This window comes from Bubalus bubalis, chromosome 7 (assembly GCF_019923935.1).
Source record: "Bubalus bubalis isolate 160015118507 breed Murrah chromosome 7, NDDB_SH_1, whole genome shotgun sequence".
In the NCBI taxonomy this organism is placed as follows: domain Eukaryota; kingdom Metazoa; phylum Chordata; class Mammalia; order Artiodactyla; family Bovidae; genus Bubalus; species Bubalus bubalis.
In genome coordinates, this window is record NC_059163.1 from 23,908,439 (window position 1) to 23,923,802 (window position 15,364).

Consider the following 15,364-nt stretch of genomic DNA (forward strand, 5'->3'; position numbering starts at 1 on the left):
CATTTGCAATGATTTTGCAGCCCATGAAAATAGTCTCTCACTGTTTCCATTGTTTCCCCATCTGTTTGCCATGAAGTGATGGGACTGGATACCATGATCTTAGTCTTCTGAATGGAGTTTTAAGCCAGCTTTTTCACTCTCCTCTTTCACTTTCATCAAGAGGCTCTTTAGTTCCTCTTTGCTTTCTGCCAAAGGGTGGTGTCATCTGAATATTTGAGGTTACTGATATTTCTCCTAGGAATCTTCATTCCAGCTCGTGCTTCATCCAGCCAGCATTTCACATAATGTACACTGCATAGAAGTTAAATAAGCAGGGTGACAATATACAGCCTCAATATACTCCTTTTTCAATTTGGAACCAGTCTGTTGTTCCATGTCCAGTTCTAACTGTTGCTTCTTGACCTGCATACAGACTTCTCAGGAGGCAGGTCAGGTGGTCTGGTATTCCCATCTCTTTGAGAATTTTTCCACAGTTTGTTGTGATCCGCACAGTCAAAGGCTTTGGTGGAGTCAATAAAGCCAAAGTAAATGTTTTTCTGGAAGTCTGTTGCTTTTTCTGTGATCCAACAGATACTGGCAATTTGATCTCTAGTTCCTTTGCCTTTTCTAAATCCAGCTTGAACATCTGGAAGTTCACAGTTCGTACACTGTTGAAGCCTGGCTTGGAGAATTTTGAGCATTACTTTGCTAGCATGTGAGATGACTGCAATTGTGTGGAAGTTTGAACATTCTTTGGCATTGCCTTTCTTTGGGACGGGAATGAAAACTGACCTTTTCCAGTCCTGTGGAAATGAACCCACTTCTCTCCATTTACAATGTCTATGCTCTCTACACCAAGGGCAACCCAACTTTCTCGGTTTACAGAATACTGAGTACCTCAGCCATTTTTCATGACACCCCCAGCCCCACCATGCTCCTCAAAAATCTAACAGTCCTGCTTTTTCAATAGTTAATAATAGTCTGTGCTATTTCAGAGATGTCACTTCGATCCCCTCAATGATGTAAAGTGTCCTGCAGTGCCATCAAGTCCACTGTAGCTCCCCAGAGCACCCCAGCACATATACTTTGTATCTGCAGCTTTGCATCAAAAATACTAATTACAAACATACCATTAGGTCATTTGTCATGAAACAAGAGACTTTGAAAGTATATATACCCACACATGATGAAATGGATTTTAAATTCATATATACTTATGATACTTATAATACAAAAACTACTTACATTGATGTTGGAGACTGGACAATCCTTTTTGGCAAATTTAAATGCAAAATATGACACTTGAAATATATCGGGTCTCCGCTCTGGATCTGGTTCAAGCATGAACCCTACAAGAATAAATCAAAATGTTAAAGCAGTTTCACTGAACACAGAAGCAATTAGAGGCACATTAAAAAGACATATACTCCCATTAAGATTAGTGATGCTTCCAATAAACTTTGGCAATGTTTATAGAAAATACAAAAATTGTTATTTTATACATTATCCTAAACTAAAGATCGGAGAAGGCAATGGCATCCCACTCCAGTACTCTTGCCTGGAAAATCCCATGGATGGAGGAGCTTGGTAGGCTGCAATCCATGGGGTCGCTAAGAGTCGGACATGACTGAGCGACTTCACTTTCATTTTTCACTTTCATGCACTGGAGAAGGAAATGGCAACCCACTCCAGTGTTCTTGCCTGGAGAATCCCAGGGATGGGGGAGCCTGGTGGGCTGCCGTCTCTGGGATCACACAGAGTCGGACACGACTGAAGTGACTTAGCAGCAGCAGCAAGCTAAAGATAAATGAGTCCTAGGACAGGTCAGTACTGAAAGCATGAATTACAAATATGAATACTCTTCTGAGACTCTGACACAAAACAAAAAGCGAGTTTAGTCAACACTGGGGAGTTATTCAAGAAAATTTCTGGGCTATAGTAGGGGTCCTTATTTTCACTATTATCTAAAATAATTTTTACATATCTACTAATATTTTTAGATATCTATTAATTTTTAAGGGCTTCTGAATTATGAAGAGAAGACTAAACTGTATGCATTACAATCTATTTAACAAAGTAGTATAGGGAAGTAGCACAGGGTTGGCACTACAGTTTTCTTAAAACACGTTTTCTTCCCACACTGATGACAGCAATATTCATCATAACCTCAGATATGCAGATGCCACCAGCCTTATGGCAGAAAGTGAAGAGGAACTCAAAAGCCTCTTGATGAAAGTGAAAGTGGAGAGTGAAAAAGTTGGCTTAAAGTTCAACATTCAGAAAACGAACATCATGGCATCCGGGCCCATCACTTCGTGGAAAATAGATGGGGAAACAGTGGAAACAGTGTCAGACTTTATTTTTCTGGGCTCCAAAATCACTGCAGATGGTGACTGCAGCCATGCAATTAAAAGACGCTTACTCCTTGGAAGGAAAGTTATGACCAAACTAGATAGCATATTCAAAAGCAGAGACATTCTTTGCCAACAAAGGTCCGTCTAGTCAAGGCTATGGTTTTTCCAGTGGTCATGTATGGATGTGAGAGTTGGACTGTGAAGAAGGCTGAGCGCCAAAGAATTGATGCCTTTGAACTGTGGTGCTGGAGAAGACTCTTGAGAGTCCCTTGGACTGCAAGGAGATCCAACCAGTCCATTCTGAAAGAGATCAGCCCTGGGTGTTCTTTGGAAGGAATGATGCTAAACCTGAAACTCCAGTACTTTGGCCACCTCATGCAAAGAGTTGACTCATTGGAAAAGACTATGATGCTGGGAGGGATTGGGGGCAGGAGGAGAAGGGGACGACAGAGGATGAGATGGCTGGATGGCATCACTGACTCGATGGACTTGAGGCTAAGTGAACTCCGGGAGTTGGTGAGGGACAGGGAGGCCTGGCGTGCTGCGATTCATGGGGTCACAAAGAGTTGGACACGACTGAGCAACTGATCTGATCTGATCTGATCTGATCCACAACATGTTTAGAAATACAAGCATAGTTTGATGGTTCTATCATGAACCGTTTTCACACCAATTCTACAGCACTGCTTGAAAGGCCTGACATTTTTTTCTAACCAAAATGGCCACTACATTTCTTGAACTACTTGCTAAATTACAATTTTACAAGAAGGCCGACATTTATATTCCATCCTATACATGAAAAAACCATATTTTGTTATGGTATTCTTCATGTTCTAACTCTGCTTCATTGATTAAATTCTTATCATGTTCAAATCATTTTTAAACCTATTTGCAATGTAAAATTTACAGCATTAATTAGACAATATTCTGAAATTTGCTAACACAATTGTGTTCAGAGATAAAAGTACATAAATAACTACCTTAATATTACAAATGAAAATTAAATCCTCCTTTCAATCATAAGTAATATTACAAATCAAAATTAAATCCTTTCAATCATAAGTAACATTTGAACAAATAATGTGTAATACATCTCTGACAGCATGATAAGTTAACTTGGTTAAAAACATGGTTGTATGGCAAGTGACACTAAGCACAAACAATTTATTTGGGAGATTCTGAACTCAGTTTTATTATATTCTGCATGTCACTTGGTTTTATACACTTAAAAAGGCTAACATATACCACTTATAAAATTGATATTTTATTATTTTATCATCTGTTAGAATGAAATAACTCAAAACATTTAATTCTAATATTTATTAGTTGATATTCAACCTCATTCCAGAAAAGATCTGAAAAATCTACAAGGTTTATTTTATCCTCCAAAATCATATTTTATTTTGATAGCAACAGACATTGTTTTAGAAGCAACAACAGTACATGATATAGGAATACATTTATACAAACTTTTATAAATGCTTATCCATGTAATTTTTAAAAATGAAACAAATCACAAGAAACTTATAAAATTCATAAACTTAAAACTTTTCTATCCTAATAATTCAGTTTATTTGGCCTTTAAAATCTTATTTCAATACTAGCTAATTATAAATATTTTCCTACAGAGGACTTGAAGTGGCATACAAAACTGTAATTCTTTTTTTAATATATGAGAAAATTAAGACTAATGAAAAAGTAATGGCTGAACGGGAAAAAAAAAAGAGGGATAATGTTGTCAGTAAAGAAGTTACATATGTTTGGTCCTACAATGCAGGGCCAAAACTGGCAAAACTTAGCTCTCTAGCTGTCAACACAGATAGGGCAACATGATCCATTATATGAATTGCAATATTCTTAAAAACAAAATGGGTGCTAAGAAAAAGCACCACGTCTAATATTGAAAGCAAAGCGTAAATTCTCCTTTGATTCTTTCTAAAGATGGTTCACACTGAGTGAACAATGTCCCTAAGAAGCTACAATGAGTGACATACAGTCAGGTCTTACACCCGCCTTCGTGCAGACCAGTGACACAACAACAAAATGCAGTTCAGGAGAAGAAATTCTACAGGAGTAGAGAACAGTGAGGGTATGAAAATACACTTCCCTGGCATGGCATAATCTCGGGAAAGGTTTTTTGAGTATCTAGAGAGGAATGGCAATCCTTTAGGCAATCCTATATATATATTTCTTTTCTTTTACAGTAGATGAGAAGCATTGAAGAGAAATAAATAAATTTGAGCTTTTATGTTTTCTAAGCAATATCTGTATAGGTAACTCTCTCTCTCAAGTTAAGCATAGGATATCTCCTAATGATTAAGTAACCAGGCTGTCGGTGGATTGACATCATCTTACAAGCAAACAAAAGGACCTCTAACTCCCCTAGCTCATGTTTTCATGTGGGAATACATTTTCTGGAGGCTGTTTAGTTTGTCTGTTGTTGTTGTTGCTGTTTACTCGCCAAGTTGTGTCCAACTCTTTTGCAATCCCACGGACTATAGCCCGCCAGGCTCCTCTGTCCATGGGATTGTCCAGGCAAAAATACTGGAGTAGGTTGCCACTTCCTTCTCCAGGGGATCTTCCTGACCCAGGGATTGAACCCAGGTCACCTGTTTGGCAGGCAGATTCTTTACTGTCTGAGCCACTAGGGAAGCCGTCCCTGGTAACAAAACGGTTGGGGACTGCTGCATTAATGAATACACACGTCTAATTGATCTAAAAGTGAATCAAGCTACTAAGTTTTTTAGAAAAGACAAAGAAACTAGAATACACCCGTTTACCCAACTTAAAATGATCATGTGAGTCACCACAAGACCACTCCCATTAACTTTGCTTCTACTGCAAATATAAAATCAACTTTTAAAAGTATACATGTATGTGTGTGTTAGTCGCTCAGTCATGTCTGACTCCCTGTGACACCACAGACTGTTGCCTGCCATGCTCCTCTGTCCATGGGATTTCCCAGGCAAGAATACTGGCGTCGGTTACCATTTTCTCCTCCAAGGGATCTTCCTGACCCAGGGATAGAACTTGCATCTCCTGTGTCTTCTTGCATTGACAGAAAGATTCTTTATCACTAAGCCACCTGGGAAGCCCAACAGGTGTTGGTAGAATGTGGAAACAAGGAAACTCTTGTGCAATGTTGGTGGGAATGTAAACTGGTACAGCCACTATGGAAAACAGTATGGAGGTATGTCCAAAAGTTAAAAAAAGAACTACCATATAATTCATCAATCCTACTTCTGAGTATGTATCTGAAAGAAACAAAAACTCAAAAAAATATCTGCACCCCTAAGTTCACTGCAGCATTATTTACAATAGCCAAGACAAGAAAGCAACTTGTGTCCATCAATGGATGAATGGAAATAGAAAATGTGAAGTGTGTGTGTGTGTGTGTGTGTGTGTGTGTGCCAATGGAATATTATTCAGTCATTAAAAAAGAGAGAAAGAAATCTTGCCATTTGCAACATGAATAAACATGAAGGTAGCATAATATGCTAAGTAAAATATGTCAGACAGCACTGTGCTGTGCTTAGTCACTCAGTCTTGTCTACTCTTCACAACCCCATGGACAGTAGCCCGCCAGGCTGTTCTGTCCATGGGATTCTCCAGGCAAGAATACTAGAGTGGGTTGCCATGCCCTCCTCCAGGGGAATCTTCCCAACCCAGGGACTGAACCCAGGTCTCCTACATCGTAGGCGGATTCTCTACCAACTGAACCACCAGGGAAGTGGGTAGCCTATCCCTTATCCAGAGGATTTTCCTGACCCAGGAATCGAACCAGGGTCTCCTGCATTGCAGGCAGATTCTTTACCAGTTGAGCTACCAGGAAAGCCCAGGTCAGACAGAGAAGTTCATTATGTGAGTAACATAATGATTTTATGTATATATGTATTATGAAATGGGTCACCACAGTAGATATAGTAAGTATCTATCACCTCACAGAATTAAACATTGTTTTCCCTTGGGATGAGAACTCTTTTAAGATCTACTGTCTTAGCAACCTTGAAATATACAGTACACAGTACAGTATTTTTAACTATAGTCACATGCTGTATATTACATCCTCAGGACTTACTTTATAACTCTAAGTTTATACCTTTTGACCACCTTCATCTCTTTTGCCATCTCCCACCTTTGGCAATCAGCAGACACTGCACGATTCTCAATAAAATCCTCAGTCCAATTGTGATAAAAACATTATACTTAACAACAAAACCATGCCACTGATATGGTGATTTATAACAAGGGCTTCAAAGAAAGGTTAAATTTCAACTGGCTAGAACACTCAACAGCCAAAGGAAATTCCTCAATCTATTTTTTGAGCATTCCAATTAATCAGAGTTCTTTCATGCTTCTAATGCCCTAAATTTTGCAATGAAGGAAGAAAGCAACTGGTTAAGACAAAGCAGCTGATGGGTCTGATGTTTATTCATATATACTCAAAAGGTATACTTGCTCTTTAAAAAAACATTCTGCAAAATGGCAAGCTAAAAATAACAAGGCTAATGGGGAAAAGAGAGCTGGGACAAACCACTGAAAACCTATACAGCTCAGTCACCAGAACACTGACAAAAACATCAATTGGTATCTGAAAAGGTAACTTGGACTGCCCAGGCAGGTAGCTTATTTGGCTGAAAGCTGTCAGAAGGACAGAAAAACATATCAAAACAAGACTAGGAGGTTCTCCACCAATTGATAAAAGTGCAGTTCTGAGCCAGCAAGGATGCTCTTCAGGAGGCCATCCATTAGCAGAGAGTCACACAAAAGCTGAGAGGTAGACCTCTCTGGGAAGGAAACCCCAGGTGCAAGCGCTCATGTTTAATATTCTCCAATTAGAGCTGAAAGTTCATGCTGGCAGTGAAGCAGCCAAGCTTAGGGCTATTTCCTTTCCCCTGTAAGTTATACCACCACCTCCCCTACGCCATTACTCTGGTTCCCCTCACCTAGGAAAAACACTCTATGTGAAGCAGTGTAATTTTTGTGTTCAGTTGACATAATCCTCTAATTTCCAACATGTATGAGCAAATCCACATTAAAGAAATGTGGATTTCTTTAAAGAAACAAAGAAGATTATGCTTTAAATAAGTTTGCCAAGTGAAGCAACATATATCCTTTTATGCTCCATTTTGATTGCTTTTCTTTTGGAGTGTTTGCTCTGTTTTTTTTTTTTTTCTTTTTGAGTTAATTGAGCCTCATAAATTACAAAAGTTAGTCAATTACCAAATGTATAACAAATCATCTTTTGCAGAAATTATACAATGTGCGTATTCAAGAAATTAAGTTACAGTATCTGTCAAAAAGGAAGAAAAAACTCTTAAAAGAGACTATAAGAAAAACTGAGGCATTCTTTTGGAATGAAAGGTCCACAAGATTAGGTCTTCTGATTATTACACTTTAGGTTGCTTTCTTGTTTTATAATCAACAAGGAATAAACAGTAAAAAAAAAAAGTGGCAAATAAACTACAATTTTAAATTGGAAATAGTTTGATCTAAAGAAGAAACAGATCAGGTTATTTTGATTTCAATAAGTACAAAGACTGAATAATGAAATGTTATGCTGTAAAGTTTTTCCACAAATTCCAGTTTCCTTAATTACATAATGTCTATGTTCTATAAAAGCTTATCTAGATCTTAAAAACATCCATATACTAATCAGTAATTAGGCTACTTTCATTCCTATAAAAGTCTTATAAGCATCTTTTCTTGAAGTTTTTTTTGATGTAGATAAATTTTAAAGTATTTATTGAATTTGTTACAATATTGCTTCTGTTTTATGTTTTTATGTTTTGGTTTCATGGCCCTGAGGTATGTGGAATCCTAGCTCCCCAACCAGAGGTCAAACCAGCACCCTCTACATTGGAGGCAGAGTCTCAACCACTGGACAACCAGGGAAGCCCCTGAACATCCTTTTCAATGTATTTCTTCACTATAGTAGTTTTACAAAATTATAATAACATGAAATTAAAAGACTAGTTTTAGGTAAAGGAACAGAAATATCAGGCCCTACGTATAGTACCTTACAATTCTTTTCATAAATTGTCCAAGTACTTACTTATTAAGCAATGTATGTTATGGGAGTAACGAGAGTTGTCTGGGATGGTAAAGCTGCCGTCACAGATGGCAACCTGGCTCTCACCAAAAGGAAGAGTGAAGAAACAAAGTTTATACAGTAAACATCCCAGGGCCTGGAAAACAAAGAAGCATGAATATCATCAGAACTCAAGTATCAACTTAATCACAAGAGCAAACAAAAAGCCACAAATGAAAAACTAAATATCTTATTAAAATAAACAAAAGCTTAATGTTCCTATATTGGCTCAAGCTTTTCACAAATTACAATTTAAATTAATGCGTGTGGCTAGATAGCTGAATTCATGCTCTCATAGAACACTAGATCATGAATGACAGAACTAAAATTAGAAGTGACTGCTTCCCTTTGGGAGAAAAATTACATTTTTATTTCTTTCACAAAGAAAATATATATTTAGTACACAGCTAGCATGTAACAACCAACAAACCAAGCACAAAGCTCCTTGTAGCAGAATATTTTAAAAATTCACTATAAAACACATTTTAAAATTCCAGGTTTCAAACAGGAGTTAGCCAGCACAGTTAAATTTATCAGACACCCATCAACACTGATTATTCACTGAGCACGTCATTATTTTACACTATAAAAATTAGTTCTCAACTTCTAAACATAATCCTACAATTTCCATTCGACATTATACTAGTCATATTTGTACCTGAGTAATCTATATAAAATTCAGAAAGAAAGGGCTCTGTCTGCTTTGCTTGTACGGATTCATAGTCATCACAGTGCCAATAAATCTACTTTCTGACAACGAATATAAAACACCCTAAGGACACAAATTATGTCTGGAAAAGTAGCACAGGAAATTTTTAGCTAAGCTGCCAACAGCTCCAATCTGAGACGTGGTAATAAAATGTGATTTTCTGCTCAAGAGATCATTATGCTGTCACAAGAAGTGTGGCCTACAAAGTGTTAGGAGTGTAAGGGACAATTCTAACTCTAATTGATTATATAAAATTATCCAGTAGTTACTATACAGTTACATTAGCCATAACTGAAATCTAGCCTATCTAAACATTAGCACATCAGCTTTCCTTTGTTGGCTTTTTCTTCACACAGCAACCTGGCAAGCCAGTTAACAAATACACTAGTTTTATAACTGCTACAAAGATGACAAAATACAGAATTACCTTTCTGAGTTCAACAGTCTTAATTTACAAAACACTATTTTCAATATTACAATAGTCCTTTAATGAAAAAAGTTTAAAGACTCTAGAAATTTCAATATATTAGCTCAAAAACATTACTAGATTATTTACTATGTGACTAACAAAACTACAAAGATTCTGAATGGAAGTAATGAGTTCAATGTGGCTTTAAAAAATTTATGATGCATTTTTCTCTAAGGAAGATATTCTCAGCTTCTATACTGCAAATTAAGCATAAGGCTTCCTTAACAGCACTAAAAAAATGACTATTAATGGTGTAATATCTGCATTAAATTACACCTTTCTTCTGCCCAGATGACAGTGAGGCAAAGGAGATCTGCCTTTTAGCCAGTTTTATCTTGTCAATCAAACCTTCAGTAATGTGTCTTTTGTTAGAGTATATGTTATGCGAGTTCCCAGGTAACAATTTTAGATAGCAATGCCAGTGTACTTCAAAAACATTAATCTAAAATACTCCGCTTCACAGAGTGTGAACACAAGGAGGTGTCCTAATTTTTTTCACACCAAAGGCATTTTTCCCTCTTTTTCCATTTGATACAATGAGAACTGTGCAGGAAACAGGAGGGAATGAATGACCTCATTTTGAGGGTTGAGTATCACCATCTTCCATTTTCCCCATTAAATGGTAACATGAAGCATCTCTCACTGAATTTCCTATTGGTCAATAAAATCAGCATCCTAGTTCTCAGGATAAAAATAACCTACAGTAGAAACTTCAAAGTAAAAAATAAATTTCTCCAAAATACATATGCTAAATGAATACTTTAACCTCAATATCGTAACTCTCTAAATACTATTCTGAAATAAGATCAAAATATAGCTCTTAACTGATATGAACTGATTTTTTTTTTCTGGATATTCTCAAATTCACAACTAAAATGTTGTAGGCATTTCATCTGAGCTATGACAAGCATAAAAATGGTATCATGGAAATTAAAACTCTATCTCTGTCAAGCATATAAATATACATTCTGTTTTCTGATAATTTTTCTGGCTTCTTTTTTATCTTTGAGCATCTATTTGTCATCCCACAGCTATATCCAGTTACCCATTATAGAAATGCTACTCCATATAACTAACCTGTAAATGGAATAAATTTTAAATTTGTTGCTGTTTAGTTGCTAAATTATGTCTGACTCTTTTGTGACCCCATGGATTGCAGCCCTCCAGGCTCCTCTGTCTATGGGACTTCCCAGGCAAGAATACTGGAGTGGGTTGCCATTTCCTTCTCCAGGGAAGCTTCCCTGACCCAGGGATCAAACTCATGTCTCCTGCATTAGTAGACGTACTCTTTACCACTGAGCCACCTATCACTGACAATTTAGCCATCCTGGCACAAATTCTAAGCCTGGGGAAAAACAAAGAAAGAAAAGACTCCCTCCTTTTTGTTAAGACACTGGGTAACAAACATGTTCTTAAAAGACTTTTTAAAAACCAACCCTTGATGATTTCAAAACAGTAGTTAAGGTATGAGTCTTGTTTCCTCCACTGTTGAAATACTCTTTTAGGTAATGTGGGTTTCAACACTAGTCACAAAATTAGGCCAGGAAAAGACTTCCACAATCACCTCCTCTAATTAATACCTTCATTTTATAAATTAAGATTCAACTGAATTTGTTTTCTATATTATACTACAAGCCATTTACTATAGCCATTTAATGAATCAAATGTCAATGCTGAGAAGAACCAACTGAATTTGAGTCATACAAGCTGGGGATCTGTAAGCAGGAGCAAATTAACTAAATCAAACCTATTTGTGGTTTCATTAAATTACATATATGGTTAAAAATTCAACTACCACAAGATTTAAGAACCACTGATGAAAAAGTATATATTAGTAGACAGAGGGGAAAATATTGTAGATAACTCTTTTTTTATTACCTTGCAAGAATATTTCTCAATCTCTATAAAAATTCTGGCCATGAGAGGAGCACCAAGAAGATACTCATTTGGTTTCACCCATTACGCTTGACTGCTTTCTAAATATTATGCTTTAAAATGAAACCAAATGACTTTTCTTGTAAACTCTAGAAATACTTCTGAATGTTTTTCCTCAATTCCTAATATGGCCACTGGTGGCAGATATGGCTGAATGCTTGTTAAATTTAAATGAATTCACATTTAAAATAGTTTCCTGCCAGTTTATTAAATACAGACAAAACACATTTTACTTATGAAATAACCTCAAAAGAGGTATTGACATTCTAATATAAAGTTCAACTCTATAGAAACATGTTGTGTGTGTTAGTTACTCAGTCGTGTCCAATTCTTTGAGACCCCCTGGACTGTAGCCCCCCAGGCTTCTCCATCCATGGAATTCTCCAGGCAAGAATACTGGAGTGGGTTGCCATTTCCTTCTCCAGGGGATCTTCCTGACCCAGGGATCGAACCTGGGTCTTCTGCACTGCAGGCAGATTCTTTACCATCTGAGCCACCAGGGAAGCCATAGAAACATGTTATACCTCAATAATTCAATCTAGATATAGATGCTAAAGAACCTCAATATACAGAGGTTAGTCAACGGTATGTTTATATTTTTTAAAAAATTTTACTCATGTTAGTTTCCACTAAAAAGATCCTAAAATACTTGAGAAAATTATAAGCATAACCAGTTAAGAGTTATGGCCGGCTTTTCCAAAACTGCACTCAAATCAAAAAAATTTTAACAATCATATATAATTTAAATTCTAAAAAATACTGTGGTAAAAAGTTGCATTATGTGGAAACTGTTTACTTGCTTTTTTATACCTAAGTTTTCCATCTCCGGATCAAGAAGGTATGTGCTAATATTTTTCTTCTGCTTTTAGTAAGCTTTACTGTCCACCACTCTCTTCTACTTATTAGGAAATAACCTTGTGGAGGACAGGGGGAAGATAATCAACTGAACTCAGATTTTGTTAATTTGGTTAGTGAAAATGTCAGCCTTTCTTGGCCTTACCCAGATATCAGCCTTGGTGGTGATAGGCTTCCCTCCATAAAGGTTGATCATTTCAGGGGCTCTGTATGACAGAGTTGTATACCTGGCAGTAAATAAGTAAAATGGAGTGGAGATATAAAAAAAAAGACATACTACATTGTTTCTACATAAAATACTACGGTTCAATAACATTATAGAGAAATAATACTATTTTAAAAGCTCATTAAAAGCCCATCAAGGATTAAACAATACAAAGCATTATACACGTTTTTATTCAACAAGTGCAATTGCATCTTTAATAATAAACACAATTTTTAATAGAAAAAATTAAATAAAGACAATGTACTGGAAACATGGTTTTCCTTGAATTTCTTAAATGAAATAATACAATTTAACTATAAAAATATCCTTATCAAAATATTTTAGTCAACTAATTTAAAAGTAAAACTTCTACCCTCTCAAAAAATTAATTTATATGTTTATTAAGCAGTTTGCTTTTATGAATCCTAACATAATTCCTTACACATGGTAGTAAATGTCCTCGAGGTTTGTTTTTATAATTATTCTTTTAAAAGTAATCTAATTGTCATAATTAATTATTAATTACATTAAGTACACTTCCAAAACTGTTAGCATAAGTGGTTTGGAATTAAAAGATATGGTGAATAAATATTTACAAGTATAAAAACTCCAAATCCACTATGAACAGAACACAGTACTGCTCAATTTCATGGGAGAAATTATTAGAATATCAAAGGAATTCCTATATTATGGCATAATTTAAGATTCACTTTAAGTGCTTTTATGTTTTATTTTATATGAAGTATCTTAAAACTCAATATTCTACCACCTTATTTTTTTCAAATCACCCTAACTGTGATACATTCTGAATGATACTACTACAGAGGAGTGATCTAAGAAACCAGAATATAAACTACATAAGGGCAGGCCTTTTTTTTTTGTTCACTGCTATACTGTAGCATCAACAACAGTGTCCAATATGCTGTACGCCCTGTTAACTGAATAAACAATTAGACCATTAATTCCTGTGAGCCACTAAGTACAAGAACCCATGAGCTTATTACGTTCATCACTAGTGTACAATTCTGCTAAACTTAAGCTATACTTCAGATCTTAACAGCAAAAAATTAAACTTTCAGCAAGCCAAAGATGCTTGAGCAGAATTCTGTAACAGTCATTATATATCACAACCCAGTAACTTTTAAAATTATATGTATATACATATACCCACAAGAAGCCAATTCAATACTTCATTGTTCTGGTGTTCTTCAGGATGTTTATACATTTACTAAGGAATTTGTTTTTATGAAATCTTAACATAACCATCAGAGGCTGTTCCTGAGTAGAAATACACAAGTCTAGAAAACCATAGTATTATACAAATGGACCAGAGTAAGATCAGCTCTGCTGCTGCTGCTGCTGCTGCTAAGTCGCTTCAGTCGTGTCTGACTCTGTGCGACCCCATAGACGGAAGCCCACCAGGCTCCCCTGTCCCTGGGATTCTCCAGGCAAGAACACTGCTCTATTTGAGCCTATTTCAAAATACATGTCGCAGTTCAAACAAAAGCTCATAGGTAGCCTTAAACAAGTGAGAATCTGTGAGGAAGTGAAGAAAAGTAACTTAGAAAAAAGGAGCTACTTAGAAAATCCTATTCTTACAGATCTTTCTACATTCTGCATCATTTTATTAAGATGATCAAAGATTTACAAACAGTACTATTTTCTAAACTAGAAAACAGAAAAGCCAGGGAAAAGTCCTTACAATACTCTAGCAACCATGGAAAATACAAGGTTAAGAAAACATAAGGCAGATATGATTTATATTTCTACCAAAGAGTTCTCCAAAACAGTATTAGAAAGTAAAGAAGTTTTCCACACAGTTTTCAATGCAATACTATCAACTTCTTAATAGTAAATGAGGTCAAAGTTTAAATATTTTTCCTAACAAGCACAAATCCTCACTCAGTATCAATAAACACAAAGATGTTTAATTGAACTCAATAATAACTTCAAACTCCCTTTAATGAGTCCACTAATTACTGCAGCTTATTTAACAAATTTGTTAAATTTGACTAATTTGTTTACAATGTAGATGAAAGTTTTGCTTTCATGGTAAAATGTATTTCCTATTGAACTAGATGAGATGTAAACTAATCAATTATATCACACAGAAATATCTTAAAGAGATCTATTAATGGAATACCTAAAGTTTAAGCTAGCAAAGCTGGTCACAGACTCAAGTTACCTAAAATTCTCATGAGACAAAACAAAATTAACACTTACTTTTTAATTTCTTCTTCTACTGTATTAACTCCATCTTTTTGAGGATTAAGAAATTTATTTGTGGCACTGCCAAAGTCACAAAGTACATAGTTTCCACCATCATTCAACAAAATATTTTCTACCTTCAGAAAAGAAAATCAATAATTAGTAGTATTTTCTAAGTGAAAATTGTCTTTTTACAACGTTTTGATACAATAAACACCAAAGGACTTGTTTTATACACATACACACACACCCCTACACATACACATACACAAGTATATAGAGAGAGAAGGTAACTCAAACTGTGAGAAAGGACAAATGATTCAGAACAAAAATACATGTTACTTTATCTACTGCTTCTCTCACTAAGAACAGAGTGCTTCTTCCAACCCAGGATAACTTTTGCAAGAGTCAAGTAACCCTTTTTGTTGTAACACGCTGAGTCACTAAGTTGTGTCTAACTATTTGTGAGCCTGTGGACTGGAGCCTGCCAGGCTCCACTGTTCACGGGATTTCCCAGGCAAGACTACTGGAGTGGTTGCCATTTCCTTCTCCCGGGGAT

At 35.9% G+C, this 15,364-nt stretch overlaps 1 protein-coding gene across 4 annotated transcripts in view; it reads right to left on the reverse strand.

The window, feature by feature from the left end:
- Nucleotides 1–15,364, reverse strand: part of BMP2K (BMP2 inducible kinase) — a 117,243-nt gene that overhangs the window by 40,753 nt on the left and 61,126 nt on the right. For all 4 annotated transcript variants that reach the window (XM_006053743.4, XM_044945742.2, XM_044945741.2 and 1 more), the window contains exons 5-8: nucleotides 14,821–14,942; nucleotides 12,538–12,619; nucleotides 8,389–8,521; nucleotides 1,225–1,328 (exon numbers count right to left, since the gene is read on the reverse strand). In XM_006053743.4, the coding sequence (XP_006053805.3) occupies nucleotides 1,225–1,328; nucleotides 8,389–8,521; nucleotides 12,538–12,619; nucleotides 14,821–14,942 (441 nt within the window). The remainder of the gene's footprint in view (nucleotides 1–1,224; nucleotides 1,329–8,388; nucleotides 8,522–12,537; nucleotides 12,620–14,820; nucleotides 14,943–15,364) is intronic.